Raw genomic sequence first — 26,713 nt, 5'->3', positions numbered from 1 at the left:
ATTAGGTATATTGGTGTTGTATCCTGCCATCTTGGTAAATTCACTTGCTCTAGTTCTGGGTGGTGGTGGTTTTAGATTCCTTAGCATTCTCTAGTTACTTCCACATACACGTTCCTTTCCAGTTTTCATGCTGTTTTCTTCTTGCCCCGTCTGTGGGCTAGGACTCCCAGGCAGTGTTGACTAGAAGCGACAGTGAACGTCTCGCCTTATTGTTAATCACGGGGAAAATGTTTGGCCCTTCACTGTTAAGCATGAACTCAGCTTTAGATTTTCAAAGATACTGCTTATCAGCTTGAAGAAGTTATAATCATAAATGAGTGTTGAATATTGTCCATTTTCCCGCTGCATTTTGGGGGGCATTTTTTGCATGATTTATTTTTTCTTCCATTTTTATTTTCTGCATATGAGATGATCATATGATTCTTCTGCTAACACAGTGAGTTACACTGATTTTTCAACTAATTAAAACAACTCCAATACTGGCAAAAGCTCTGCTTATATGACATTGCTATTATTTTTTCCTTAGAAGTTCAGTAGAACTCACTAGTAAAGCCATCTGGACTACGAGTTTTCTTTGTGAGGAAGTTCTGTGTGTGTGTGTGTGTGTGTATGTGGTTTTTTTTAATTGAAAATATATTTTTTTAAGTAGGCTCCACACCCAGCATGGAGCCCAACGTGGGGCTTAAACTCACGACCCTGAGATCAAGACCAGAGCTGAGATCAAGAGTTGGAGGCTTAACCAACTGAGCCACCCAGGCGTCCCAAAAATAATAATAAAAAAAAGATTTTATTTATTTATTTGAGAGAGAGGGCACAAGCTAGGGGAGAGGCAGAGGGAGAGGAAGAAGCAGGTTCCCGGTTGAGCAGGGAGCCCAATGTGGGGCTCGATGATCCTAGGACCACAGGATCATGACCTGAGCCAAACGCAGATGCTTAACCAACTGAGCCACTCAGGTGTCCCGAAAGTAATTTTTTAATTGTGGTAAAATACACATAAAATTTACCACCTTAACCATTTTTTTAAGTATGAAAGTCAACAGCATTAGGCAGCACAAATTTAGCGGCTTTAAACAGTAAAAATGTGTTGTCTAACAGTTCTGGAGGTCACAAGTGTGACATGAGTTGAAATCCAGGTGTTGGTAGGAACAGTTCTTTCTAGAAGCTCCGGTGGAGAATCCATTCTTTGTCTCTAGCAGCTTCTAGAGGCTGCTGGCCTTCCTTGGCTCGTGACTGCGTTACCCCAGCCTCTGCCTCCAACATCCCATGGCCTTCTCCCCAACTCGGGCACTGGTGCCTTCCTCGTAATGACATCGGACCCACCCAGATAATTCAGGAGACTCTCTCCCCATCTCAAGAGCCTTAACTTGGGGCGCCTGGAGGGCTCAGTGGGTTAAGCATCTGCCTTCGGCTCAGGTCATGATCCCAGAGTCCCGGGATCAAGTCCCACGGTGGCCTCTCTGCCCCTGCCCCAAGCTCATGTTCGCTCTCTCTCACTCTCTATCTCAAATAAATAAATGAAATCTAAAAAAAAAAGGGCACCTGGGTGGCTCAGTTGGTTGAGCGGCTGCCTTCGGCTCAGGTCATGAGCCTGGAGTCCCGGGATTGAGTCCCGCATCGGGCTCCCTGCTCGGCAGGGAGTCTGCTTCTCCCTCTGACCCTCTTCCCTCTCATGGTCTCTGTCTCTCATTCTCTCTCTTGCAAATAAATAAAATCTTAAAAAAAAAATCTAAAAGAAAAAAAGAGAGAGAGCCTTAACTTGACACATCGGCAGAGTCCCTTTCTCCATATAAGGTAACATACTCACAGGTCCTGGGGACCAGATGCTCTTTGAGGGGCTGGTACTGTGTCTCACCAGAGCCCACCTTCCGGTTCCCGAAGACTCACATCCATCCAATATACAAAATGCACCCATCCCATCCTACTGTCCCCCAGAGTCCGAACCCCTGACAGCACGACTCCAAGTCCCAAATCTCCTCATCTAAATAAGGTAAATCAGATATGAGTGAGTGTCTGTGTGTGATTCATCCTGAGGCAAAATTCCTCTCCATCGGTGCACCTAGAGGACAAACGATCTAATCCCCTAAATACAAGGGTGTGATAGGCATAAACTTTCCCATTTAAACGGGAAGGCAGTGGCAGGAAGGAGGGATTGCAGTCCCAAGCAATCTTGAAATCCAGGGGAGCAAACTCAGGTTTCAAGGCCTAGGAATTGTTGTCCGTGGCTCAAGGTTCTACCCTCCGGGCCCACGGCCCCACCCGGAGTCTTCCTTCCTTTTTCGTGAAGGGTAGCACGTGTCTGTAGCTGAGGAGTATTTTCCGCCTGTTTCCTGCCTGCATTGTTTTGAGAGGCAGACAGCTTTCTTTCATTTCATGTTCCTCTGTCCCTCTCCATCCAGGCTGGTAGTGTTTCTGCTGGTACAGGATGTTCAGAAACCATGTGGGCCTTCCGCGCGCGCCGTTAGAGAGGCTCATCCATGGGTCTTCCGTCTCTATTCTTCGCTCCTGCTGAAATGCCACACACCTAATCTCTTCCGAGAGCTCTCCGTGTGATGACGATTGTGGCTTTTGTCCCTTTCCAGATCCACACACACACCCGGGCTTTCTCTCCAGAGCACACTTTCCTGACCGGGAGCCCCCTAACTTTACGATCGTCGGCCACCGGGACAGGTTCTTCTCCGTGTACCTGGGGGACGCAGTCTAGCTGCGCAGGACCACTTCTCCCCTGGTTCCCAGCAACGCGTTCCTCGCTTCCTTCCGAGGCCTCCCCTGAAGTGCCTGTCATGTGGGAAGCCACCAGCAGTCTGTTTATGGCAGTTTGGGTGTTACTATCTAAGATGATGTAGACTTTCTATGCCCCAGTCCTCCCTAGACGACTTAACACGCACATGTCTGCTGACAATCTGTTCACGGCAATCTAGGCTTTTTCTGTTACGCTTCTCTAAGAAATTCTTCCAGTCTCTACCCATCCCCCACCCCTGGAGTCTGTTTCACGTCTGCAGGTGCTTGTGAGAGCCCACCCCGTGTGAACCAGCGCCGGGATTCTGTGCTCCTCCGTGGCCGGTGCCATGCCATTGTCTGTCTCCACGGCAATGTGCTCATCCAGGCTGTTGTTAACAGACATTTGGTGTATTTCCAGTTTTTAGCTATTTGAATGAGCCTTCGAGGAATGAGCCTTTTTTGGTGGGCGTACGGTTTTATTTCCCTTGGGTAAATATCTAGGAGTGGGGTCGTCTCAGGGGCCATCCTTTTTGCACTCCTGGTCTGGTGTGGACAGCCAGCTCCCACGCTGCTTCTAAAGGCGGGCAGCTTAGCTCCTTGTCAGTCCTGATCTTCTCTGGGAAGTTCGGTCCATATCCCATCCTCGCTGGGGCCCACGCCTTGCTCTTCTGCCGTCGAACCCAGGTTCCTAAGGTTGTGATCATGTCTGAAAGCTCTGTGGGTCGTTTGGCCTCCACTTTCGTTCATTGCTGTAACTTAAAGCCCTCCCTGTATCCAGTACGCTTTCTTGCTTTCGACACCAGCCATGTATTAAAAACATCTTTGGAAGGGGGCAATTTTAGCCAGCACGCCTGTATGTTTGGGGAAGGAGGGTGAATGTACTTCTGCATCAGACTAACAGAAGAAGTCTCTTATTTAAACCTTACCCTTTGAGGAACAAACCTTTGAAATAAAGTAATGTTGATATTTCCACTTTACACACGAGCATACGGAAGCCAAAGAGAGTTAAGTAGCTTGTCCAAAGTCTAATGAGGAGACCCCAACATTTTTGAGATATTTAAACCTTGCTAGGGCTCATGGAGGATGTGAGCAAATCTCTTTACTTCAGGTGGGAATTTTAGGATGGGTGCTTGAGAAGGTATCCTATAGCATCACAGGAGGATTTTATTTTATTTTTTTTTAAGATTTTATTTATTTATTTGAGAGCGAGAGAGAGAAAGGAGGAGGAGCCGAGGGAGATGGATACGCAGACTCTGCGCTGAGCACAGAGCCCGATGCAGGACTCATCTCACGACCCTGAGATCATGACCCCGAGATCATGACCTGAGCCCAAATCAAGAGTGGGATGCTCAACCAGCTGAGCCACCCAGGTGTCCCTGGAGGATTTGATTTCATGACCTTCACAGTATTGAGATGATACTCGTTCAGCACTTGGCGCAATGCCTGTCACATATTCGGGTTTAATAAATGTTTGGGGGCTGTTGTTACCATTTTCCCTGCCTTCAGAGTCCCTCGCCTTCCCCCCAGTATGAGTTAATAGAGCCATAGGTCACTGGTGCCCCAAGCCTCCTCAAACAAGAGGTTCTGGGAGGGACCGGAATTTCCACAGTGAGAGTGTTGAGGACCAACTGCTGGCTCTATGGCATCGGGTAATGCCACAGGGGCTATGAGGGTGGTCTCCAGCACCAGACAGCCCGGGTTCAAATCCCAGCTCCTCTATGGACTGGCTCTGCCATCACAGTGTGTTGGACTTTTCTGCCTTAGTTGTCTGGAAAACGGAGACAATTGTGCTACTGTTTTGTAGATTTATTGTGGGGCTTCGGGGAGTCTCCCATAAAAAGCCCATAGTAGGTACATAGTAAGCAGGCATTCAGTAAATGCTAGTTTGGTTAGTGTGGCTAGTATTCACAGCTGTTTGCAAAATATTTCTGGCTTTCTGTCCTCCAGGCACGTGGTGGTGTCAACCCTCCACGTCACCAGTTCTGGCCAAGGAGTTGTAAGTGGAGTGTTGTGTCACTTCTGGGCCAGAGCATTTCAGTGCTCACGCTGGACCCTCCAGGGAGCTTTCCCTCTGTCACGATGGCAGAAATCCCTGACGGTGGCCGCTCCATCGTCCTGGGTTTCCGAGTGACCGTGGTGGGCATAATCCCCTTGTTATTTCAGGTCTTGGAAATACCGCAGCATGATATCACTTATCCCGACAAATCTACATCAACTAGATTGATAGTCGAGGATACAGTACTCAAAACATTTTAACAACTCTTTTGAAAGCTCCTGAGCAGGACGTGGAAATCCTTGCATTTTGGTAGGACAGCTGATAATAGCCCCTTTCTGTGTGTCCACCTGCGTCGTGAAGTCCCGAGTCCCGACTCCGCTGTGTGTTCCAAATCGTCAGTTTGCCTCTGTCGTTCTCAGTTTCCTAAATGGAAAGCGGCCAATGTGACTGGAGCAATGGATGAACAGTCTTAATATAATTGGATTCTTGCCATTAATCGAAAGGTTTTAAAAGTCAGAAATTCTGGTTTTCTGTTTGCTGTTCCCCGAATGAAACAGAAATGGTGTAAGGATCAGTCTTCTTTGGTGAGGATCTAAAGAAGTTGCAGGCAGACACGTTTCAGTGCATGTTTCCAAGAACTTTCTAACGGTTGGAGATATCTGACAATGGGGCCCACAACCTGTAAGGACCGAGTTCCCTTTTCTGGAGGCATTCAGAACTGGTCATGTCAGAACCCACGGCTTGTTCCCCTTTCCTCCCACACACCTATGTTTCCAGCCCTAACAGCTTCTTTGCTCTGCTGTGAGAATCCTGTTGTATCCTTGGGCCCCCCTCCCCCAAAAAAATTCGGTACCTAGGAAATGCTCAGGCAATGTTTGCAGGAATAAAATTTTCAACTTGGGCTGCACATTAGAATCATCTGGGGAGCTTTAAAAAATAAAAAATCCCAAGTCTGGGCCACATCCCAGATGAATTAAATCAGAACTTCTGGGGGTGAGCTCCAGGCTAAGTATATTCGAACTCTCCCCAGGTGATTGGAAAGTGCAGCAAAGATCCAGAACCACTGAGCTAGAGGTTGTGTTAGGGCTGTTAAAATAATACATTTATGTTATCATTCTTGAATAATGTCTGTGCACTTGTACAGTGCTTTACAGTTTCTGGAAAGTGCAGTGAACTCTTAGACATTTAGTAAAGACCGTATCCTCTCGTGAGGGACAGAGATACGAGCTGGCTAATAGGGGACGTTAGCAGAGAGTGTGTGTGTGTCTGGGGGGTGGAGAGTTGCGGAGTCAGGGAAAGTGCTGAGCACATCAGTTGAGGCAAGAGCAGCTGAAAGGAAGGCCATGGGGTGGAAGGAAGCAGCATCCGAGGGGGGCTGTGTATCACAGGATCCGCAGTGTCCCCCTGTGACTTGGGGAAGCCGATGAGTAGCAGGGACCAGCACTTGCCAGGTTATGGTGGAGGAGAGCGTCTCTGACTGTGTCAGCTTGCAGGGACGTCCTGGGTGCGGTCATGGGTAACCTGGGCAGGGTCCAGTAGCTGTAGCCAGGAGAAGGACTTCCTGGGGGAGGACCCAGAGCCGGGTCTGGGCTCTTGATCGCTGTAGCCAGCTCCCAGCGGGTGTTGGTAGGCATCAGAATCAGGAGGTCCCAGCTCCTTGCTTTGGAAAGGAGGCCCTCCTGGATGGAGCCCTTCCTGGTGCCCCAGCTTCCTCTTCTGCCATTTCTACACCCACACTCTTAGCTCCAGGAGGACCGCAGTGTCTGCAGCTGCTGGATGCCTCGGAGACTTTGTGCCTGCCAGAGGCCGCTGCCTCCTCCTGGTGCTTAACTCCTCATCCCCGGCGTCAGCTCGGGCTCCGCCCCACCCAGGGGTCCCTTCGTCCCTTCCCTGAGCCCCCGCAGCCTCACTTTGGAACAGCCAGGACACTTGCTCTGGTGTTCTGTCCTCCAGATTGGGGGCGGCACCTAATGCACCCAGGTATCCTCGGCTCCCAGCACTGGGCAGCCTGCCCTCCGGGCGGGGAGGGGCAGTGTGGGGGGGTGACCGGGTAAGGCGGGTGTGCGAGAGAGCAGGTGAGCGAGTGGGTGGATGGATGAATGAGTGAGCCAGTCAGCCAGCGAGGGGGTGAATAAGTGAGTGAGTGTGTGGGTGAGTGAGTGAGCAAGGCAGGGGACGGATGAATGAGCGAGCGAGCGAGGGAGTGAACGAGTGAGGGTGTGGGTGAGTAAGGGGGTGGGCAGATGAGTGAATGAGCGAGCCAGTGGGGGGCGAGTGAGTGAGTGAGCGGGGGTGGGAGGGTGGATGAATGCATGAACGCGGGTGCGGAACAAATGAGTGAGTGGAGGGTGGGTGCGTAAGTGAGGGGCGGGGCGAGAGCCTGGGGAAGGGCTGAGGGGTGAGCGAGGGGCGCGTGGGGCGGGGTGCGGGGGCGGGGTGCGGCCCACGCGGAAGTCCGAGTGAGCGGACAAGGGGTGAGTGTGACGGCAAGCGGCCGAGCGAGCGGCTGAATGAGTGGGCGAGCGGCGCCGGCTGCGAGCCCGAGGCGGGGAGCGGGAGCGCGGGCGGGAGCGCGGGCCAGGCCTCAGGTGGCCGCGTGGCCGGGGCGGGGCGGGGCGAGGCCGGACAAGGGGCGTGCCAGGCCCGGGGTGGGCGTGGTGAGGGCAGGCAAGGGGCGTGGCAGGCCCTGGGTAGGCGTGCCGAGGCCAGGCAAGGGGCGTGCCGAGGGCGTGACCGGGCCGGGCCCGGGCGGGGCGTGCCGAGGTGGGCGTGGCGTGGCGGGCCGGCCGGCGCGGAGGAAGTCACGTGGCGCGCGCTCACATGACTGGCGGCGTGATGGACCGGCTGTCGGGGGAGGCAGGCGCGGCGTTAGTCGCGGCGGCAGCTGAGGCGGAGGCTGACGAGGAGGCGGACCCGCCCGCGGCAGGTATGGCTGGCGGGCCCCCTGCTCCCGCGCGCGGCCCCGGCCCCGCGGCCCCCACCCTGTGACCCCGCCGCCCTCGGCTCCTTGGCTGCCCTCTGGCGCCCCGCGCGCCCCTGCCACGCTGACGAGCGCGCCGCGGGCCCGGGGACCCGAGCACCTGCTCAGGTTTGTCCTGGCCGCGCCTCCCTGTGCGGGCCCGTCGGGGCGGAGGCCCGTCCCCCCCCGTCCCCCCAGCCCTCTCCCCGCGGTGCCGCCCCGGCCGGCAGCGTGGGGCGCAGCCGCCGGACTTGCGGGGCTCGGACAAGAAATTGCGCGGGGCCCAGGACTTGAGAGTTCTCCTCGGCAGACCGACATCACTTCGCTATCGGTGCTTCTGCCCTAAGTGGATGAGCGTAAGCGCGGAGAAGCGTGCGCGAGGCTTGGCTTTGCCAGGATGCTCCCCCTGAAAAGTTCCCTCCTGTCGTCCTCTAACTGGAGAAGAGTTTAGGGGCAGTGTCGGTAGGAGTTACTGCTGCTGCTGGGCGCGGGGCGGGGGCGGGCACAAGGCTGCGGGACTCCGCGGGGGGGGGGGTCTGGCGAGGTGTCCCCAGGGGGCTGTGAGTTCTGGAGGGCTCCCAGAATGATTGTTCATTAGGGAGAGAAGGGACGGGAGTGGCAGGGAAGCTGCCGGGGGGGGGGGGGGGGCATTGGACTGGACTCATTGATACAAAAGCTCCTGGGTGAGTCTGCGTCTAGAAGTCCCCCATCTCCAGAAGTGGTTTTTAGTTATTTTTCATTTCATTTGTAGCTGTGTAAGGGGAAGCATGTGATGGCTCTTGCTGTTGGTTAGAACACTGTGTTCTCGAGGTCACATGTTTGAGCCCAGCGTGGGCAGTCGGCCTCACGGATACCAGGGCCCCAGCCTGGAACCCTTGGCTGGTCACTCTTGGGGATGGGAGGCCGTCATTGGCTTATTTCCACTCGGATTGTGAAGCAGTTCACAGTTGCTGGATGTGGTGGTGGCTCGGGGGTCTCTTTGCACGCGTGGGTCCTGCGGTTGGATGTGTCATGCAGGACTCACCCGCTGGCCGCCATGTATGGATGGCACGAGCTCTCAAGCTTGCTTTCCCTGTGACTTCGCGAGGAATAACCATGGTAGTTGCCCTTCTTTGGGGTCGTGGTGATTTTATTAGGTGTGCTCACCATGCGGACAGTTCATGGAGTGCTGTTCTGTAGCCGGGTGAGTCTCAGGTGGGGTTCACTGACTGTTGGTATGTAGCCTGTCATTTCATTCCACTTAAAACCTTCTGACCATCCTATGAGGCAGGTGAAGTGGTAGAGCACACTTTTTTTTTTTTTTTAAGATTTTATTTATTTGAGAGAGAGAGAACGAGCGGGGTGAGGGGCAGAGGGAGAAGCAGACTCCCCGGACTCAATCCCAGGACCCCGGAATCATGACCTAAGCTGAAGGCAGATGCTTAACCAACTGAGCCGCCCAGGCGCCTGAGAACAAACTAAATAAATATTTATTCCCCTAGGGCAGTGTGTTAGTTTTCTGCCGCGGCTGTAACAACTTACTACAAACGTGGTAGCTTGCACAGATTTATCGTCTCACAGATCTGGATGGAGGTCAGTAGTCCAAAATAGGTTTCCCTCAGCTACTTCTCAGGTGTGGGCAGGGCTGCGTTCCTTCTGGAGGCCCTAGGGGGAAATCCGTTTTCTGGCCTTTCTAGCTTGCAGACGCCTCCCACATTCCTTGGCTGATGATGGTCCCCTTTCTCCAGCAACCATGGGCCACGTCTTTCTCATGCTGTCATTTCTTTGGTTCCCGTTTTCTTGTCTACTTCTTCCACTTTTGAGGACCCCTGGACTACATTGGGCCCACCTGGATAAACCACAACCCGTGGCCTATTTAAAGGTCCACCGGTTGGCCACCTGAATTCCATCTGCTACCTTAGTTCCCCTTTACTGTGGAAACAACAAATCCAGTTTCCAGGGCTTAGGTTGTGGACCGCTTTGTGGGGGGAGGGCGTGTTATTGTGCCTGTACAAGTAGCTGCCCTGGGGGGGCATCGCCGGCTCATGGGTGTACACATCTTTTGTTTTAGCGGACACCCACACCTCATCCTCTGTGGGGGCTCCTACCAGTTTATCCCTGTGACTGTCGAGGCCCTATTAAGAACATCATTTCCTCGTAACCTCCTGGATGCTAACTACCATTCTTATAAACTCCCTTCAGACTTACAAACATTCAGAAAGTGTTTCATTTATGTTTGGACTTCTTTTCCTCTAGTATTAGTGGAGTTTAGTTTCTTGTCATAGTTTCATCTTGTGTGGCCTCTCTGAACTGACTCACCGTTAGTATCTCTTGCCCCTTTTCTTAGGAGTGTGTCTTTTTCCTTATAGATTTGTTGCGTTTCTTTTTTCATTTTGAACATAGACCCTTTGGGGATTTTATGTTAAAATTATTACTATCACAATACCCAATGGGAACATCCTGTTCTCTGTGCAGGATGAGATTTTATTTCAGGTCCTGTTTTGAGGTTCTAAAGTTCAGCAGTTGGGACATAGGGTAAGAATGGCAGGGGATGAATGTGATATATGCTTGACTGTGTAATTTGAGTTTTTGAGATTGCATCATACCCTGATAAAAATACACACAAACGACCACTGTGTATCATGGCCCCACTTTCTGCAATCCAATGGACCTAAACTTGTCTTTAGAACACGGGAGAATCAGCTTCACTTCTGTTGGAGTGGCTCACTTGATGGCATTCCATACATTCCATCTGGTTAGGAAGCTCCCAGCCATTTGTCTCCTGGTTTTCTCTGGGGTCACGGCTGAGCTCTGCTCATCATCCGAGCTCCTGCACAGGGGCCCCCACCTTCTCTGCATGCCTGGGCGATTTCCTTGGTCTCTTGGCCCCAGCCACCACCCCTTGCCTGCTTTTTCTCTGGGTGTACATTCGTCAGAATTCATTGAACTGTCACATAAGATGTATGCATTTGGGTTAAATTATACCTCAAAGTGCGGTTTGCATTCGGGAAAAAACTCTTCCTGTCCATCCTCCTCCTCATCACTACGCACATTTTGATTGTAAACTCTCAGTAGGCAGAAATTATTATTTTTCTTTACCTCCCGGGATCTAGAGTAAGATCTGCTCTGTAGAGAAGGCTTAAATGTTTCAAAAGAATTTTTACTGTAAGTCTTTTCAAGGATAATATCACATTTTAATTTGATAATGATAGCTGTGGAAATACTATTTAAGTTTGCTTTATTGGTCTTTAAACTCTCTCTCATATAGACCTACACAATTTGCAAGGTAAAAATGTGTCAATTTGAAGAAAGAGGAACTGACTGAATCACTATTGTGTAGAACAGATTTTGCCAGAATTTGTGGTTAGCAAGAAAGTGATGTGTTCCGGGTGGGGGAATTCTGTTTTGGTATTATTTTTTCCTTCCTAAGAAAAAGGCAACACAAAAAGAGATGTTTGCCCATCCCACTTGCTGGGGAGAGGCTGAAGGGGTGGCCTGTTTGTGAGCAGGGCCGGCTGGAGGCGCAGGGGGAATGCCTGGACCCCAGGGTATGTGGAGACCGTGACTCTTGATCCTGTTACCCTCTGAAGAACTGCAGTGTTTTTGCTGTCTGTGTGTTTTTATTATAGAATCACTCAAAAACCATAACCAGACTTCAGGGGTAGAGGCTCTTTGTTAAAATAGTCAGGATTAAAATATCTTGTAGCACCGGGGGCCCAGGATGGCCTGAGATGCATGTTCTGTCAGTCGTTTGACTTACAGGGGCCTCTGACGCCACACTTCACATTTTCTATTGGCTGGGTGGCTGGAGGGGAGCACATGGGCTGTTTCTGCCTGTGGAGCAGGTGGTCGGTGGGGGTTTTCGAGGACTCCTAACCAGTTTGGAGGTTGTGTGCTCAGCAGAGGTGAGGGGAAATTACGTGATGCCTCATTAATTCCAGGGAAGCTCGGTGTGGACTGGAGAGACTTGTGGGTTAGGTACTGTCTCCGAGAAGTCCGTTTACACGGGTCTTCCGAGGATCTTTCCTAACTGATTTGCGCTGGTAGAGTTTGTTTACCACAAGTCTTACGAGTGAGTTGTAATCAAACCAGTAAAATTGCACTGTTGTATGAGAATTGGCTCTTGGAGGAGAATGTTGTTGTACAAGAACGTAACTGCAAGTTCGAACATTTTATAAACGGAGAACTTACCCATAATCCCACCACTTCCACACGACGGCCGCATGTTAGCGTGCACTTGACTTGTGAGCGACGAGGTGCCGGCCAGACGCGGCAGATACAGTGCCGTGCTGGAAAGGTGTCTTCCTTCTGACTTTCTTAACATTTCTTTTTCCGGCTTATTTTATTGTAAGGTTAGGATATATCGTATATGTACAAAACATGTATTAATTGACGTTTTATTATCAGTGAGGCTTCCAGTCAACAACAGACTTTAGTAGTTAAGTTTTTGGGGCGTCAGAAGTTACATGTAGATTTTCAGCAGTACAGGGCGTGGGGTTGGCGCCCCTAACCCCCATGGTGCTTGAGCGTCAACTCTATTTTCTTTTTCCCATGTATATGTTTTTTACGTGGCTGTCCTCAGGGTATATACCCTTTATAGCCTGGTCTTTTCACTGAACATTCTTTTTACCCTGGTAAAAATAGCTTTTATCATTATCTGTTGAATGCCTGCATGATACGCATCAAGCTCTCTGTTGTGTTTCTAAAGTACTAATGTCATACAATTTGTGTTAAAGATACTCTTGCCATATGTTTTTCAGAAAATGATTCTTTTAAATTGAACCAATGGTAAAATTTGTCCTCAAGGGGCGCCTGGGTGGCTCAGTCGGTTGGGCGACTGTCTTCGGCACGGGTCATGATCCCGGGGTCCTGGGATCGAGCCCCGCATCGGGCTCCCAGCTCAGCGGGGAGCCTGCTTCTCCCTCTGCACCACCCCCCTCATGGTCACGTGCTCTCGCTCTCAAGTGGGCGAATAAAATCTTTAAAAAAAAAAAAGTTAAACAAACAAACAAACTTGTCCTCCAGCTTGCACTTGGTACAGGAAGTCTGTCTCCCGCTAAATGAGTTCCCCACCTTAGAGGTTATGGCTGTTATCAGCCTTGCAGTTGAATCAGAGTTTCTGTAAACTCGGTTATCCGGCTTTGAGAACTGGTAGATGCCCTTAGGTGACCTGTTCAGGGACTTTTGCAAATGTCAGAACTGAGTCCCCCCTTCCACTGCTGAGGGTGTCCAGAGAAGCCAGAGAAAACACACATTTTGGTGACTCCAGTTTTTGTCAAGTTAAAAAACATGCAGAATTCAACTCTGTCGTGTAGGGGGATGCTTCCTTAGGTGATAAAACTATAAATGAAGAGCAAGCAAAATACCATGAAAAGTAGGCAGTGGTCACTCTGGTAGGAGAAAGGGGGTTTGACCTATAAGGGATACAGGGCAAGTGGGGGTTTCAGGTGCTGGTGGTCTTTTAATTTTCCACCTGCTTGTGTGTTTGAGATATAATTTTGTTGCACTGTCCATAGACATGTTACACCCCTTTCTGTGTGGGTGTTATCTATTTCACAGTGGAAAACATGGAGGGAAACCCCGAGATCCCAAGATGTCAAGTGCACCTGCTAACGATGAGGCTTGCCCAGCAGAGGTGGGTGCAAGGGGTCTTGTTTTAAAGTAGTTTTGTAGGCATTTTGAACTCTCTCGGTTTCTACTCTCTAGTTAATTTTGGAAATGCATTTGTACTGAAATACATGTTTTATTGTGTCAATGTCCACTCCTAATGGAGAATCCTGAACTGAATCAGCAGGAGACACCCCCCCCCCCCGCCCCGGCTTCCACTGTTTGTGATGTCTGTGTCTGAATATTATTGGCGCTGGTGAGTCCAGCCGTTTCGGTGGCCCCTGGGACCCGCAGGACTCAGACCTTAGGGCTGCTGGCCTGTGTCACAGCTGGAGAGCTGTCTGGGGACCTCACCTGGTGTTCTAGAATGTCCTTGGCCAAAGCCATCTACTGTAAAGGAGTGCGGCGATAGTCGTGACTTAGCACTGTTAATTGTCTTTGGGACAGTAAGGTCACCTCCCAGCTCCTGAGAAATGCCACTCACTGCTGGGTTTTTGCACCAAGGGGAGATTGAAGATTGCATTTGTAGCTCTTCCGAGGAAGGTCTATAGGTGCAGTCCTTTATCTCGTGTCTCAGGTGTGCCGCTGATCTTCCTTCTTAGACAGACAGTGAAGTTGGGAGTCTCTTGGAGCCCCTGCAGCGTTTAGAGGTTAACTGTGACCTATGGAAGTGGCGTGTTTCCCGAGATGGACTGCGTCACGGGTAGAAGGTGTCTTTTGCCTCCTCCCGGGAGGGGCTTCCACATACGGCATTCTTCACGGCGCAGAGTACGGGTCATGTTGATGATGAAGCCTTGCAGAGCGCTTCCTGTGTGTCAGACACTCTGATGGGGCCTTATGGAGGAGATGCCGTCCCCTTCACAGTAACCCTGCGAAGTAAGTAGTCTATCACCCCCACTTTATGGATGGGGAAACCGAGGCGGCAGCAGTCCCATCACTGGCCCGGGACCAGAGAGTGGGATTCACACGTAGGTGAAGCGTGTGGCTCTGGTTCGGAAGTGGCAGATGTCACCTCCTAGCCTTCACTGGGATAGAGATGCACTTAGCCCTGCTGGATATTTTGGAATATTTTCACTTTCACGGCAAGAGATCGTAGAAAACCTGAGTCACTTTCAGACTGAACCAACCAGACCCGGGGTGAGGGTTTGAGGAAAGAACAAAAAACCAAAACCAGATTGAATTTAGTTAAAAGAGAGACCATGATTCTTTTTGGAATTTTGAACTCCTTCTTTGTAAGTTATTCCAAGATTCCGCAAATTAGCTAACATAGTATTCCTTTTAAACTCTGGAAAAAATCACTGGGCCTCCCCACATGTAAACATTCCAAAAGTGAGAGACTGAAGAGGTTTTTTGAGGAATAGACCCAACTTGAATGGGGCCCTTTCAGAAGCAGGTTTGGTGAGATTCATGGAGAAACAGAGATCTGGTGGCCCCTGTGCTGGTTCTTCTTGCTCCAGTTTGAGTCAGAGGAAATCATCTGATAGGTGACTGTTTTTGGCACTCAGCTTCAGTTTTGTGATGTCTTCAGGAAACAGACCCGTGATTTTTTTTCCCCTCTGTGGTTTGGTCTCTTGCATCTCCCTCGGAAAGGGGTAGCCACTCATAGCTGAGGATGTCCTATTTGTGTGCGAGTGGCTCACATGTGTCCCTGAGATCCCAGGGGCCAGCCACGCGTGGTTAGCACGGAACTTCAGGCGTCGTTCGGGTCTTGACCAGAGCAAGATGCCGCTGTCACGGTGTAGAACCCAGTGCTTGCGGCAGCGAGCACGCCAGGCCTGCAGTGCCAGGCCTGCAGTTCGTTCGGTCTGTGGTTTGATCTGGAAACTTTGCGTCTGGTCTGCAGGTCCTTGGGAAAAGAAAAGCTTGAGCATCAGGCGCCATGCTAGATGCTTTCACATACCTTCTTAAAAAAAAAATTCTTGCAGCCAGACAGTGATGTCGATGGTATGGTCCCCATTTTAGGGACGAGAAAACTGAGTGCGGTGAGGGAGGTGAGCTGTTGGCCCATAGTCATACAGGAGTCGGGGATGTGCACTGAGACCATCTGACCTCTGGCCCCGGGCATGGGGTGTGCCTGTTCCTGCTCCTCTCCCCGTGAGTCAGGGAGGGAACACGGGATTGGGCGTCATCAGGTAGCGTGGTGCAGGTTCTCGCCCCGAGACTCAGCTTGCCAGCTCTGTGACCTCGGGCCGGCCCTGCTGCTAGCTGAGCCTTGTTTTTGCATCTGTAAAATGGGACCAAGCACCTGCTTACAGGGTTTTCTAGGACTAAGGAGATGTTATGTAAAGCATTCAGTAAGGTTCCAGACACAAAGAGGTTTCATTGGGAATGGTCCTGGTTTGAATGGTGGGGTGTACTGCGCACAGCTGTCCGGATGGCTGGCTTCATCCCTGCCTTTGAATTTGTGGGAAGAGTTAGGGGAGTGGGGAGACACATTTATTAAGGGCAACTCTGTTTGCTTCTGGGCATTCAGTGGCTGCTTCCAGCTCTGACTTGTAGCTTCATGGCCATGGGGGCGACAGGGACCCCGTGGGCCTCTGGAAGTTTCTTTGGCAGTGTTGCCAGCTAGACTTCTCTGCTTGTGCCTGGAACAACCAGAGGATTTCACAGATAGATGATTTTTCCCCTTCTTCATAGCCACCTTTGTTCTAGACTGCAAGCCATCCGTGTTCCAGGCACGGCGCTGGCGTAGAGAAGCGGTTTGTATTCACAAGCTGGAGAGAAGAGGGGGAATTCATAAAACATGTTTAACAGCTTCACTGAGCTCTCATTCACACACCACATAATTCTCCCATTTGAAGTATCCAGTTCAGGGGTTTTAGTATATTCACAGAATTGTGCAGCTGCCACCGTCATCAGTCTTAGGGCATTGTCATCTCCTCCGGGAGGAACCCCGCACCCATTATGGTCAGTCTTCATTCCCCAGTCCCTCTCCTCCTAGCCTAGGTGGTGCTTAATCTTTCTGTCCCTACAGATTTGCCTCTTCTGGGGATGTCATGTAAATAGAAGCCTGTGGTATGTGTCCTTCCGTGCCTGGCTTTCTTCACTGAGCATCAGGGTTTATCCACGTTGTGGCACTGACCAGCGCGCCGTGACCTTTTATGACTGCATAGCATTGCATTGTGTTGAGACTGTATTTTACTTATCCATTCGTCAGTTGGTGGACATTTGGGCTGTTTCCACGTTTTGGCTGTTGTGAATAATGCTGCTGTGCACGTTCATGCACACGTTCTTGTGTGGACGTATTTTTCATTCCTAGCAGTGGAATGACTGGGTCGGATAGTAACCTCTCTTTAACCCTTGGAGGGATTGCTGGACTGTTTTCTAGCAAGTACGAGCCCTCCCAATTTCTCCGTGTCCTCACCAACACTTGTTATTGCCTCTTTTTTTTTTTTTTGGTGCCTGTCCTTTTGATTATCGCCATCGTAGTGGGTGTGAAATGGAATCTCATTGTGGTTGGGCATCTTTTCGTATTGGCCTTTTGTGTATCTTTTTTGGAGAAATGTGTATTCAAATCCTTCGTCCATTTTTAAAATTAGGTAGTTTGTCTTTTTAAAAAAAACATGAGTTTTCGGAATTTCTTTTTATATTCTAGACACACACCCCTTATCAGACCCGCGATTCCTCCATGTTTCCCCCCATTCTGTGGGTTGTCTTTGTGCTTTCTTAATGGTGTCTAGCAGCAGGACAACCTTTAATTTTGATGAAGTCCAGTTGATCTCTTTTGTTCTTTTGTTGTTTGTGCTTCTGGTGTCATGACTAAGAAGGCTTTGCCTAATCCAAGGTCAGGAAGATCTAGTTCTATAGTTTTTGCTAAGAGCTTGTAGTTTTAGTGCTTTCAAAGTGAACCCTGGACCTGAATGTTCTAGTTCTCCTGTATGGTGTGAGGGAGGGCTCCGGCGGCGTTCCTTCGCACGTGGAACACACAGGTGGCACGTGCTGTGTGGCACCCCCATGCCCAGCAGCGTCGGGGAGCCAGAGTTCCCTGACGTGGGGGGGGAGGTGGTGAATGTTCGGGTGTGGGAGACCCTTGTGGATGAGACGTTGAGGAAGCTCAGCAAGGAGATTCAGCCCGGAGAGTAAGAAGGATCCCTAGACTCTTAACAGGGCTTTGGAAACACTTTACTGTTACAGGAGTGTTTGAACTGAACTTTGGAGAGGATTCAAGTCAGAAATTTTCGGCTAAGAAGTACCAGAGGACTTGGAAGGACCTGAAGAGATTGTTTATTTTTACTTTGCTTCAAGGTAAAAACACTTAAACAATTGCAGGACGATGAAAACCTTTCTTCTCTTGCTGTGCAGGTTGACTATCCATATGGCACGTCATGGCTTTATATAATCCGGGTTTTTGCCTTCTGTTATTTTGGGGAAGAGTGGATATAGCTGAAAATTGGCAGGGAGGCCATGGTGGGGGTGGGGAGGTGCTGCTGGCGTGAGGCTGTCCCTGCTCAGGGCTCAGCATGGTGGCGTCTGTTGAGAGCCATCCTCTGCGTTACCAGCTTTTACTTCTCGCCATAGCTCACTGAGGCACGGTTCCTGTCGCTGGTGGGACCTTGATGAGATTTGTTGGTGCGGGCGGAGTGGGCCTGCCTAAGATAGCGAGCAGGCCTCGATTCCTGTATGTGGCTTTCTTGCTCACGTGACTTTGATTCCTTTCACTGAGGCTGCGAATGATTCTTGAGCACTTACTGTGTGCTGGGTGGGATGCCAAGTGTGGACAAAGGAAGGAGGCCTGCTGTCCTGGAGTGGATGGTCTTGTTGTGGGACATGGACAGTTTTCAGAGGTACTGAGCCAGTGACATGTGCTTGCACATGTGGGGAGTGGGGAGAGGGTGCAAGTTGCAGTTGTCACCGAGTACGTGTCACGGGAAAGTGGTGGTGGTGCCAAGATTCGAAGGTGAAGGAGTTGGTCTGTGGGTAGCTGGGGAGGGGGCGGCCCCCGCGTGAGCCGGCAGACAGGCTCTAAGCTGCAGGTACCTGCTGTGGCTAAGGAGAGGTGAGCAGAGGGGCAGCAGGACTGGAGTGTGCCAGCTGAGAAAGGAGAAAAGAACAGTGTTGGGGGGTGGTAGGGGTGGATTTGAGGAAACTTTGCATTAGGATCTATTCCCCTCCGTGATTGCCATTCTGATCCACAGGTGGGAAGCTAAAGTTTTAGTTTTCTCTCTCTTGCTCTCTCTCTGTCTCTCTTTAGAGCAAGCATGTGTAAGTGGGGGCAGAGGGAGAGGGAGAGAGAGAATCTTAAGCAGATTCTGCACTGAGCAGGGAGCCCGACATGGGGCTCGATCCCAGAACCCAGGGATCATGACCCGAGCTGAAGCCGAGTCGGACGCTTAACTGACGGAGCCACCCAGGTGCCTGGTTTTATCTTTTTAATGCCACTGTGGTACATCCATTAGATTACCAAGGTCACTGCACCAACGCTCGGAAGAGGGTTTCTGAAGAAAGTCTTACTCAACGTGTGTGTATAAAAGCCATCCAGGGAAGTGTCCATTAGGAAAAAAAATGTAACATTCTCTAGGAATTGATGCTAAAGACAGAATAAAAAAATACAGCAGAATGTTTTGTGAATGAGGCTATTCTTCACGTATTTTCAGTAGCAGGGAACAGTTAACGGGAGAATGGCTCCCTGATTTTTAGTTGCATACCTGAGATATTGTGCAATCACTACAGGTAATAGTTTTTAGGAAGACAGAATAGTGGTTGTTATGTAAAAAATCAAGATGAAAAGGTGATTTACCGGCAGGCGTGGGGGAGAAGTGTAGGTCTTACGGGAATGGTGAGGGGAAGCGGGTAAAATACTGAGTGGCCCGGGTGTGAGGCAGCCGGACCTCTTGCTCATGGGAGTGCGATGTGGCTCGGTCACTCTGGAAGACTGGAAGTATTGGCCAAGCCACACCTGGGAAGTCCTGGGACCCAGGGGCCTCACTGTAAGGACCGTACCCAACAGAAATGAGCGTACGTGCCCACCACACGACGTGGGCTAAGCGCTCTTGGCCCCGCCCGCGTCCTAGGAAAACCTGGGACCAGCCAGGTGTCCAGCGGCAGAACCAGGAGGTAGACTGTGGCCTGACCACACCGTGCGGTCTGTATTGGGGGCACGGGTGGGCCTCACACATCATGCCGAGCAGAAGCAGGCAGAGTCGGGGGGACTTACAGCTCGATTCCACTTATGTGACAACAGGCGAAAGTCACGTGTGGGGCTGGAAGGTGGCAGTCACCCTTGGGGGGGGTGGCAGAGATGGAGAAGGGGAGTGTGGGGAGCCTGTGTGTCCCGTCTGTCTGGGTGCCGCCACACTGCTGTGCATGGAGCTGAGCGGAGTTGATATGTGCACTTTTCCGTACACGTGCTGTGTTCCAGGATGAGACAACTCAGACAAAGGGAATGATTATGTTTATTGTATATGTGAAGGACGATACTCGCATGCACTTTACGGACGTGTACGGACACTGAGAAAGCACACAGGCCTGCCTGCGAATGCTGTCCATCGGCTGTAGGGCAATAGGAAAGGGGGAGGTGGCGGCGTGCCTTTGTAACGTGTTTTCTGTATTTAACATTTTTTCAGAGGAAAATATGGCACAGTGTTATCTTACGTGAAATCTCCGTGGTGGATACATGGATTCTGATATTTTCTGTACATCATGTACGTTTGAAATATCTCACAATGAAAACAAATGTAAGCGCATTTATAAAGTACCTAAGAACAAAGGTTGAATGAAAGGAAAACGGTGTTCGTGGTGATTGTGTTATGTGAGTGGCTAAGAGCTTGGAGGTTTTTGCTTTCACAGAAAATTTGAAAGAGAAACATGGTCATGTACACACATGGAAACACGCTTTGTGTATAAAAAAATCCCCTGTATGTCTGTTGTGGGTGGGGAGTTATATGCAAGGGGAATCAGATGTGTGCCTGCTGTAGGGGGGAGTGGTTTTCTTTCTCTTTTCTTTTTTTTTGGGGGGGGCGCAGGGGCAGAGGGAGACAGAGAATCTCAAGCAGCCTCTGCAGAGTGTGGAGCTGGGTGCGGGGCTCAATCTCATGACGCTGAGATCATGACCTGAGCTGAAATAAGAGTTGGACATTTTACGGACTGAGCCACACAGGCGCCCCTGGAGTGGTTTTCTTTATCTAAAAAATGTCGTCATGGTACATAAAATAAGGTGGTAAGAGAAAGCCACATCCGAGGGGTAGCAAAGCTGAGGCCATGAGAGTTTCTGTGTTATCTGAGCTCCGAGTTAGGGGTCCGCCACCCCCCTCCCACTCGGGGGTTGTTCACGGCGCTCCCTGGTCATGCACCTGCTGAGCTCTCAGTTCTGAGGCCATGGTCGCAATAAGGACGAGGACACTGTTGCTTCTGTTTCCTGAGAACAGCTGAATTTCAGAGTAACAGAGTAGCTTAGAACAGTTCTTGATCATAGGTAGAAACCTGTTTCATGAGCCTGACAAGGAATGTTCCTGTTGAAAATCGGGGACCCCTCCTGGTTCCATTTCTTGTTATTTTGGTGAAAGAGTTGTCATCTGGAATGCCATTGGTCACTGCTCTCTGTGAGTAAAGCATGGTGGCCGCATTTATGAACACCTACCTGATTTTTGTCAGATTTGGGCCATGGGTCCAGGCAAGGCACTGATCACTGAGTTCCTTCCTCTGCTCATCCTGCGTCCGTGGTTCTCAAACTGTGGGCCCTGGACCAGCAGCAGCTTCACCTGGGAGCTTGTTAGAGACTCAGGGTCTTCGGCTCCATCCTAGACTCTGGCGCAGAGCCCAGCAACCCGTGTGGGTTTGCAGTTGTAAAACATACATGACCTACACTTTTAACCATTTTCAGTTGTGTGGTTCATGGCGTTAACATTTACACTAGTGTGCAACCGTCACCACCATGTGTCTCCAGAACTTTCTCATCTTCTCAAACTGAAACTCTGTCCCCCCATGAAACTCTGACCACCCCCCCCAGCCCCTGGCCCCACCGTCCACTCTCTGTGTCTGTGATTTTGGTGAGTCCAGGGACCTCCTATAAATGGGATCCCACAGTGTTTGTCCTTTTGTGTCTGGCTTCTTTCACTGAGCACCGTGTCCTCAAGGTTCATCCATGTTGGGGCAGGAACCAGGGTTCCTTCCTTTTTAAGGCTGAATACTATTCCACGGTGTGGATGGACCGTGTTTTGTTCATCTGTCAGTGGACACGCGGGGTGCTTTGACCTCTCGGCTGCTGGAAATCATGCTGCCATGAACGTGGGTTAGTGAGCACCTCTTCAAGTCCCTGCTTCCAGTTCTTGTGGGGAGAGACCCACAGTGAGATTGCTGGTCACGCGGTGATGGTCGTTATTCTGTGAGGAGCTGCCAGGCTGTTTCATGCTGCACGGCATTTTACATTTCCAGCTGCCACGCACAGGGCTTCCGGTCCCTCCACATCCTGGCCAGCACGTATTTTGTATCTTTTTTTTAAATAACAGTTACCTTACCTGTCAGCCTTTGATCAAGCCCACCGGTGATTCTGATGCACACTCCACTTGGAGGCTGTAGCCCTGAGACCGCGCTGTCTCTTGCCGGCCCTTGTCGTCCCACATTCTGGTGAATGGACGGCCGAGGATGGCGGTCGTGGTAGATGTGTGTGGTGGGAGAACTGTGAACTTGGAGTCCATCGGAACGTGTGTCCCGGTGCACCCTCCTGCTAAACTCAGACAGTAGGAACCTTCCTCCCTGGCTGCCTTTGGAGGACAAATGACCTATCGTGGTTTGAACAGCCCTTGATGCTCGGAGGGGCTCTCTGCAAGCGGTGAGACCCCGGGGAGCGCCTGGGCTGAGCGGAGTTAGGGACGCCTGCACGTGCTCCGTGCAGCCCGGGCTCGTGGGTGGGTGGGCGTGCGTCCCGAGGGGGCGGCCTCCCGGGAGGGGCTGGCCCGTGCGGCTGTGCAGTCTCCCAGCCCGTGACTCCCGCAGCAGCCAGCGCTGGCTGAGGCTGGCCTAGACGCAGCAAGGCCGTGCACGAGAGCGCGGCTCACTGCGCGAGTGCTGGGGGTTTCCCGAAGCTCTGGCCTGCGGTGAGCGAGTACGGCCCCAGCGGACGGCTGCCGTCAGGACGCGGGGGCTCATGTCTCCGGGTGCGTGCCCGGAGCAGGACTGCCGCCCGGAGGCTCTGAGGGACATGTGTTGGGAAGGATTGCCATCTTTGACGTTTCGTTGCTTTTCGTTTGTGGATAGCTGGCTTGGAGAATCACAGAATTTCACAGCTGAAGGGATCTTGAAGGCTGCTCACTGACTGGTACCGTCTGTGCGCTGCAGAGAGGCAGAGGCGTGCCCTGGGGGTCACACGGGGCCTTGGTGGCTGGCTTGGGAGTGATGCCTGTTTCTCTGACACCTGCCAGGCTGTCTGATGGTAGTGAGGCGTCCAGAGCCTCATCCCTGCCGCGTGTGAGGCCTTGATCTGCGGGCCGGCCTGGAGCTCATCGCCCCGGACACCTGTTGTTGTGGGCAGTTGGTTCTACATCTTAGTCCACAGATGTACAAAGGCTTTTTGGATTCGAACACCAGAATCTGGAAGGGAGGCAGGGGGATTACTGAGTGACTTCTAGGGGCTAGGTATTTTCAGGTCCGATGTGTCGTTTCCCACAAGGGCCACTGGGGCAAGGTGGAATCAGCCTGCGGCACTGAGAGCGGCTTCCTTCCCAGTGGCTGGTGGGCAGCAAGTGGCGTTTCAAGGCCAGGCCTTGTTCTGAACTGCAGGTTCCGGGTTGAGCCCGAACCCCTCAGTTGAGCAGTTTGGTGGCAGAAGAGTTGGGGCAGGGAGGGAACAGTGCTAGGAGGTCCTCTGAAGGGTTGTTGCAGTCATCGAGGTGCATCGAGGGTAAGGGGCAGGCGCCCTTACCGCCTTTTTACTGGTGATAAGTGGTAAGCTCGGTGGTCACCTGCTGGGCCCTGTGGTGAGGAAGTCAGAAACCAGATGTCAGCACATGTCTGTCTGACGTCAAAACCCATCCTTTTAGCCCTTCAGTCTGGGCCTAGCCGCCTCTCTCCCCGTCTGCATCACCTGTCAGGGCTGGGTGGGCGCACAGTGTTTTCCATTTCATGAGAGTGTTCAGGTCCTGTCCATGAACTTGACATTTACTCCCACAGAAAACCGGAGCCTTCCTCTATGTGTTCCTGCTCTTTCTGTGGTGAATGGGCCATTACATGACAGGTAGCTGATCTGACATGACCTGTTTTCCTTCCTAAACATTTTTTTTTTTAAAACATGGATGTCCTAGTTCAGGCAACCGATACTTGGGGTCATAGCTTTCTTAAGATTGAAACTTCTACAGAGGGGCTATTCTTAGGGTGGTGGGGACCCATCAAGAGTGCGTGCTGTGTCTTTAGTTTAAAATGTGCCTTTTAGATTCTGACTTTAAAAAAAATTTTTTTTTTTTGTTCTGACTTTTAGATTCTCCTGTGGTCAGAGTTCAGATTCTTTGGCAGCATGTGACCGTTTGTAATCGTTACTGAGCGTATGTTCTGTCTTGAGATATTATCTTACTTTAACCATCAGGAAAAGAACAAAACTAATACTGCTGGATAGAGAAAACTCCATCTTAAAAATTTTAATAGAGACTTCTTGGTGCTCCCCAAATTATCTTTCCCTCATTACTTTTATCTTTCCTCCCTTGTTCTGACATTGCCCTGTTTTACATCAGATAGGTGTTTTCTAGTGTACTGTTTAAATTCCCTTGTTTTAGGGCACCTGGGTGGCTCATTTGGTTAAGCGTCTGCCTTCGGCTCAGGTCATGGTCCCAGGGTCCTGGGATCGAGTCCCGCATCGGGCTCCCTGCTCAGTGGGAAGCCTGCTTCTCCCTCTGCTTGCTGCTCCCCCTGCTTGTGCTCTCTGTGTGTGTCAAATAAATAAGAAAAAATCTTAAAAATAAATTCCCTTGTTTTGGTCACTATATGATTCTGGTATTTTCTTAGGGGTTGCCCTGGGAGTTCCACATCTTAATGTGTACCAGTCCAGCTTGGATGGTACCAGTTTAATTTCAGTTGTGTGTAGAAACTTCGCTGCTGTACAGCTCCCTTCCGCTCCCCATTCTCTTACTATCCTACAGATTGTATCCCTGTAAATCGTATGCTGTTAAAGCACATTTGTGGTGATTGCCTAACACAGTTGTCTTTAAAGTCAACTGGGAAAACAGTTACAAGTAAGGAATAAGTTTCTACTGCCTTGTCTATTTGCTAGTGTAGTTCTTTCTTCATGTGGATTTGTTTCTTGCAAGGAAGGGCTGTGGGTGCCAAGGTGAATTCACCGTTTTTGGTCTTCTGGGGCTGTCTTAATTTCTTCTTCGTTTTGGAGGGATAGTTTGGCTGGATGTAAAATACGGTTGACCGTTCTGTCCTTTGGCACTCTGTGCCATCCCACTGCCTCGTGGCCTCTGAGGCTTCTGAGGAGTCATCTGTTCATCTTTACTAGGTGCTGATCTTCTGATGCTTTCAAGAGTTTGTCTGTCTCTGGACGGTTTGAACCCTGCAGTTGTGATCTGTCTAGGTGTAAATCTTCCTGGGTTTATCTTAATGGGAGTTTTTGGGGTTCTTGGATTTTTTTTTTTTTAGAAGATTTTATTTATTAGAGAGAGAGAGAGGGAGGGTGCGTGCACCCATGCACAGGGTCGGGGAGGGACAGAGGGGGAAGGAGAGGAAGGAATCCCAAGCAGACTCTGCACCGAGGGTGGAGCCTGACATAGGGCTTGATCTTACGACCCCGAGATCATGACCTGAGCTGAAACCCGAGTCAGACACTTAACTGACTGAGCCACCCAGGCACCTCTTGGGTTCTGGGAGTTTAAAAATCAAATTTCGGAAAATTTTAGCAGTTCCTTCAAATATTTGTTCTGAGCCTTTCTCCTTTTAGGCCTTTCATGATGATGATGTTGGTGCACTTGGTGGTGTCCCACAGGTCTCTGAGGGTCTGTCCATCTTCCTCATCCTCTCTCCTTCCTGTCCTCCAGACCAGACGATCTCCATTGGCCTGTCTTCCCATCTGCCAGTCAGATCTGCGGCTGTGTCCCTCTAGTGAATTTTTCATTTCATTTATTGAGTTTCTCCGATCCAGAATTTTTATCCGCTTCTCTTGTACAACTTCTGTGTATCGATATTTTCTGCTGCTGAGACCTGGTTCTCCCTACTTTCCCTTGGTTCTTTAGAGATGGTTCCTCTTAGTTCTTGGAACCTATTTCAGACAGCTGATGTAAGGTCTTTGTTGAATGAGTCCAATGCCTGGCCCTCCTTGAGGACGGTTTCTGGTGGTGGTTTTTTTCCCCGTGTTTGGCCATCCTTTCTTGTTTCTTTGCATGTCTTACAAACTTTAGTTGTAAACTGGACAGTTTAAATAATACAGTGTGGCAACTCTGAAATCAGATTTTCTTCCCTCCCCAAGGTGTTGCTGCTCATTGTTGACTTTATTTAACAATCTCTCTGAATGAATTCTGTAAAGTTACTTGTGTGGGTGTCATGTGGCTGCCATGACAAAGCACCACAAATTGGGTGGCTTGGAACAGCAATAATGTCTCACAGCCCTGGAGGTCGGAAGTCTGAGATCCAGGTGTGGGCAAGGCTGCTTTCCCTCCGAACCCCATAGTGGAGAGTCCCTTCCTGCCGCTTCTAGAGTCTGGCTCTGGCGGGCCACCCTCTGCATTCCTTGGCTTGTGGCTGCATGGCTTCAGTCTCTGCCTCTGCGGTCGTGTACCTACCCCTGCGTCGGGTGTCTTGGGGTCCTCATGTGGTCCTCCCTCTTCTTATGAGGACTCCAGTCATACTGGATTGAGGGCCTGCCTACTCCAGTATGGCCTGGTTTTTTTTTTTTTTTTTTATAAAAGATTTTAATTTATTTGAGGGAGAGAGTGCGAGCAAGAGCAGGGGGAGAGGCAGAGGGAGAGGGAGAAGCAGGTTACCCTCTGAGCAGGGAGCCTGACATGGGACTCGATCCTGGGACTCTGGGATCATTACCTAGCCAAAGGCAGATGCTTAGCCAACTGAGCCACCTGGGTGCCCCCAATATGGCCTCATTTTAACTAATTATCGCATCAATAAATATACCCTGGCTTGCCACACATCTTCAATTTCCAGTGTTCTGAAAAAGTGGGTTCTGACCATTTTTGCTTCTGTCGAAGGGAGGATTTTGGAGGTTCTTACTCTGCCACTTACCCGTGTCGCTTACCTTTTATTTATTTATTTTAAAGATTTTATTTATTTATTTGACAGAGAAAGATAGCGAGAGCAGGAACACAAGCAGGGGGAGTGGGAGAGGGAGAAGCAGCCTTCCTGCCGAGCAGGGAGCCCGATGTGGGACTCGATCCCAGAATCCTGGGATCATGACCTGAGCCGAAGGCAGACGCTTAACGACTGAGCCACCTAGGCGCCCTCGCCTTTTATGTGTAAGGCATTCATAGCTCTCGTTTGTGTTCCATACACTTCAGTCATGCAAAGTGCACAACATAGCAGTG

The 26,713-nt window shown here is 50.6% G+C and overlaps 1 protein-coding gene across 4 annotated transcripts in view; it reads left to right on the top strand.

Moving 5' to 3' along the window:
• Positions 1-7,506: 7,506 nt before the first annotated feature.
• SNX8 (sorting nexin 8) overlaps positions 7,507-26,713 on the top strand; it is a 38,019-nt gene continuing 18,812 nt past the window's right edge. For 3 of the 4 annotated variants that reach the window (XM_078074234.1, XM_078074232.1, XM_078074231.1), the window contains exons 1-2: positions 7,517-7,640; positions 17,394-17,504. In XM_078074234.1, the coding sequence (XP_077930360.1) occupies positions 7,535-7,640; positions 17,394-17,504 (217 nt within the window). In that variant the 5' untranslated portion in view covers positions 7,517-7,534. Of the gene's footprint in view, positions 7,641-17,393; positions 17,505-26,713 lie in introns of all 4 variants that reach the window. The other variant, XM_036106305.2, reaches the window with a different exon arrangement.

This window comes from Halichoerus grypus, chromosome 6, assembly GCF_964656455.1.
Source record: "Halichoerus grypus chromosome 6, mHalGry1.hap1.1, whole genome shotgun sequence".
Taxonomy (NCBI): Eukaryota; Metazoa; Chordata; class Mammalia; order Carnivora; family Phocidae; genus Halichoerus; species Halichoerus grypus.
The sequence above is the reverse complement of the archived record's forward strand: the minus strand, read 5'-3'. Positions and strand labels throughout refer to the sequence as shown.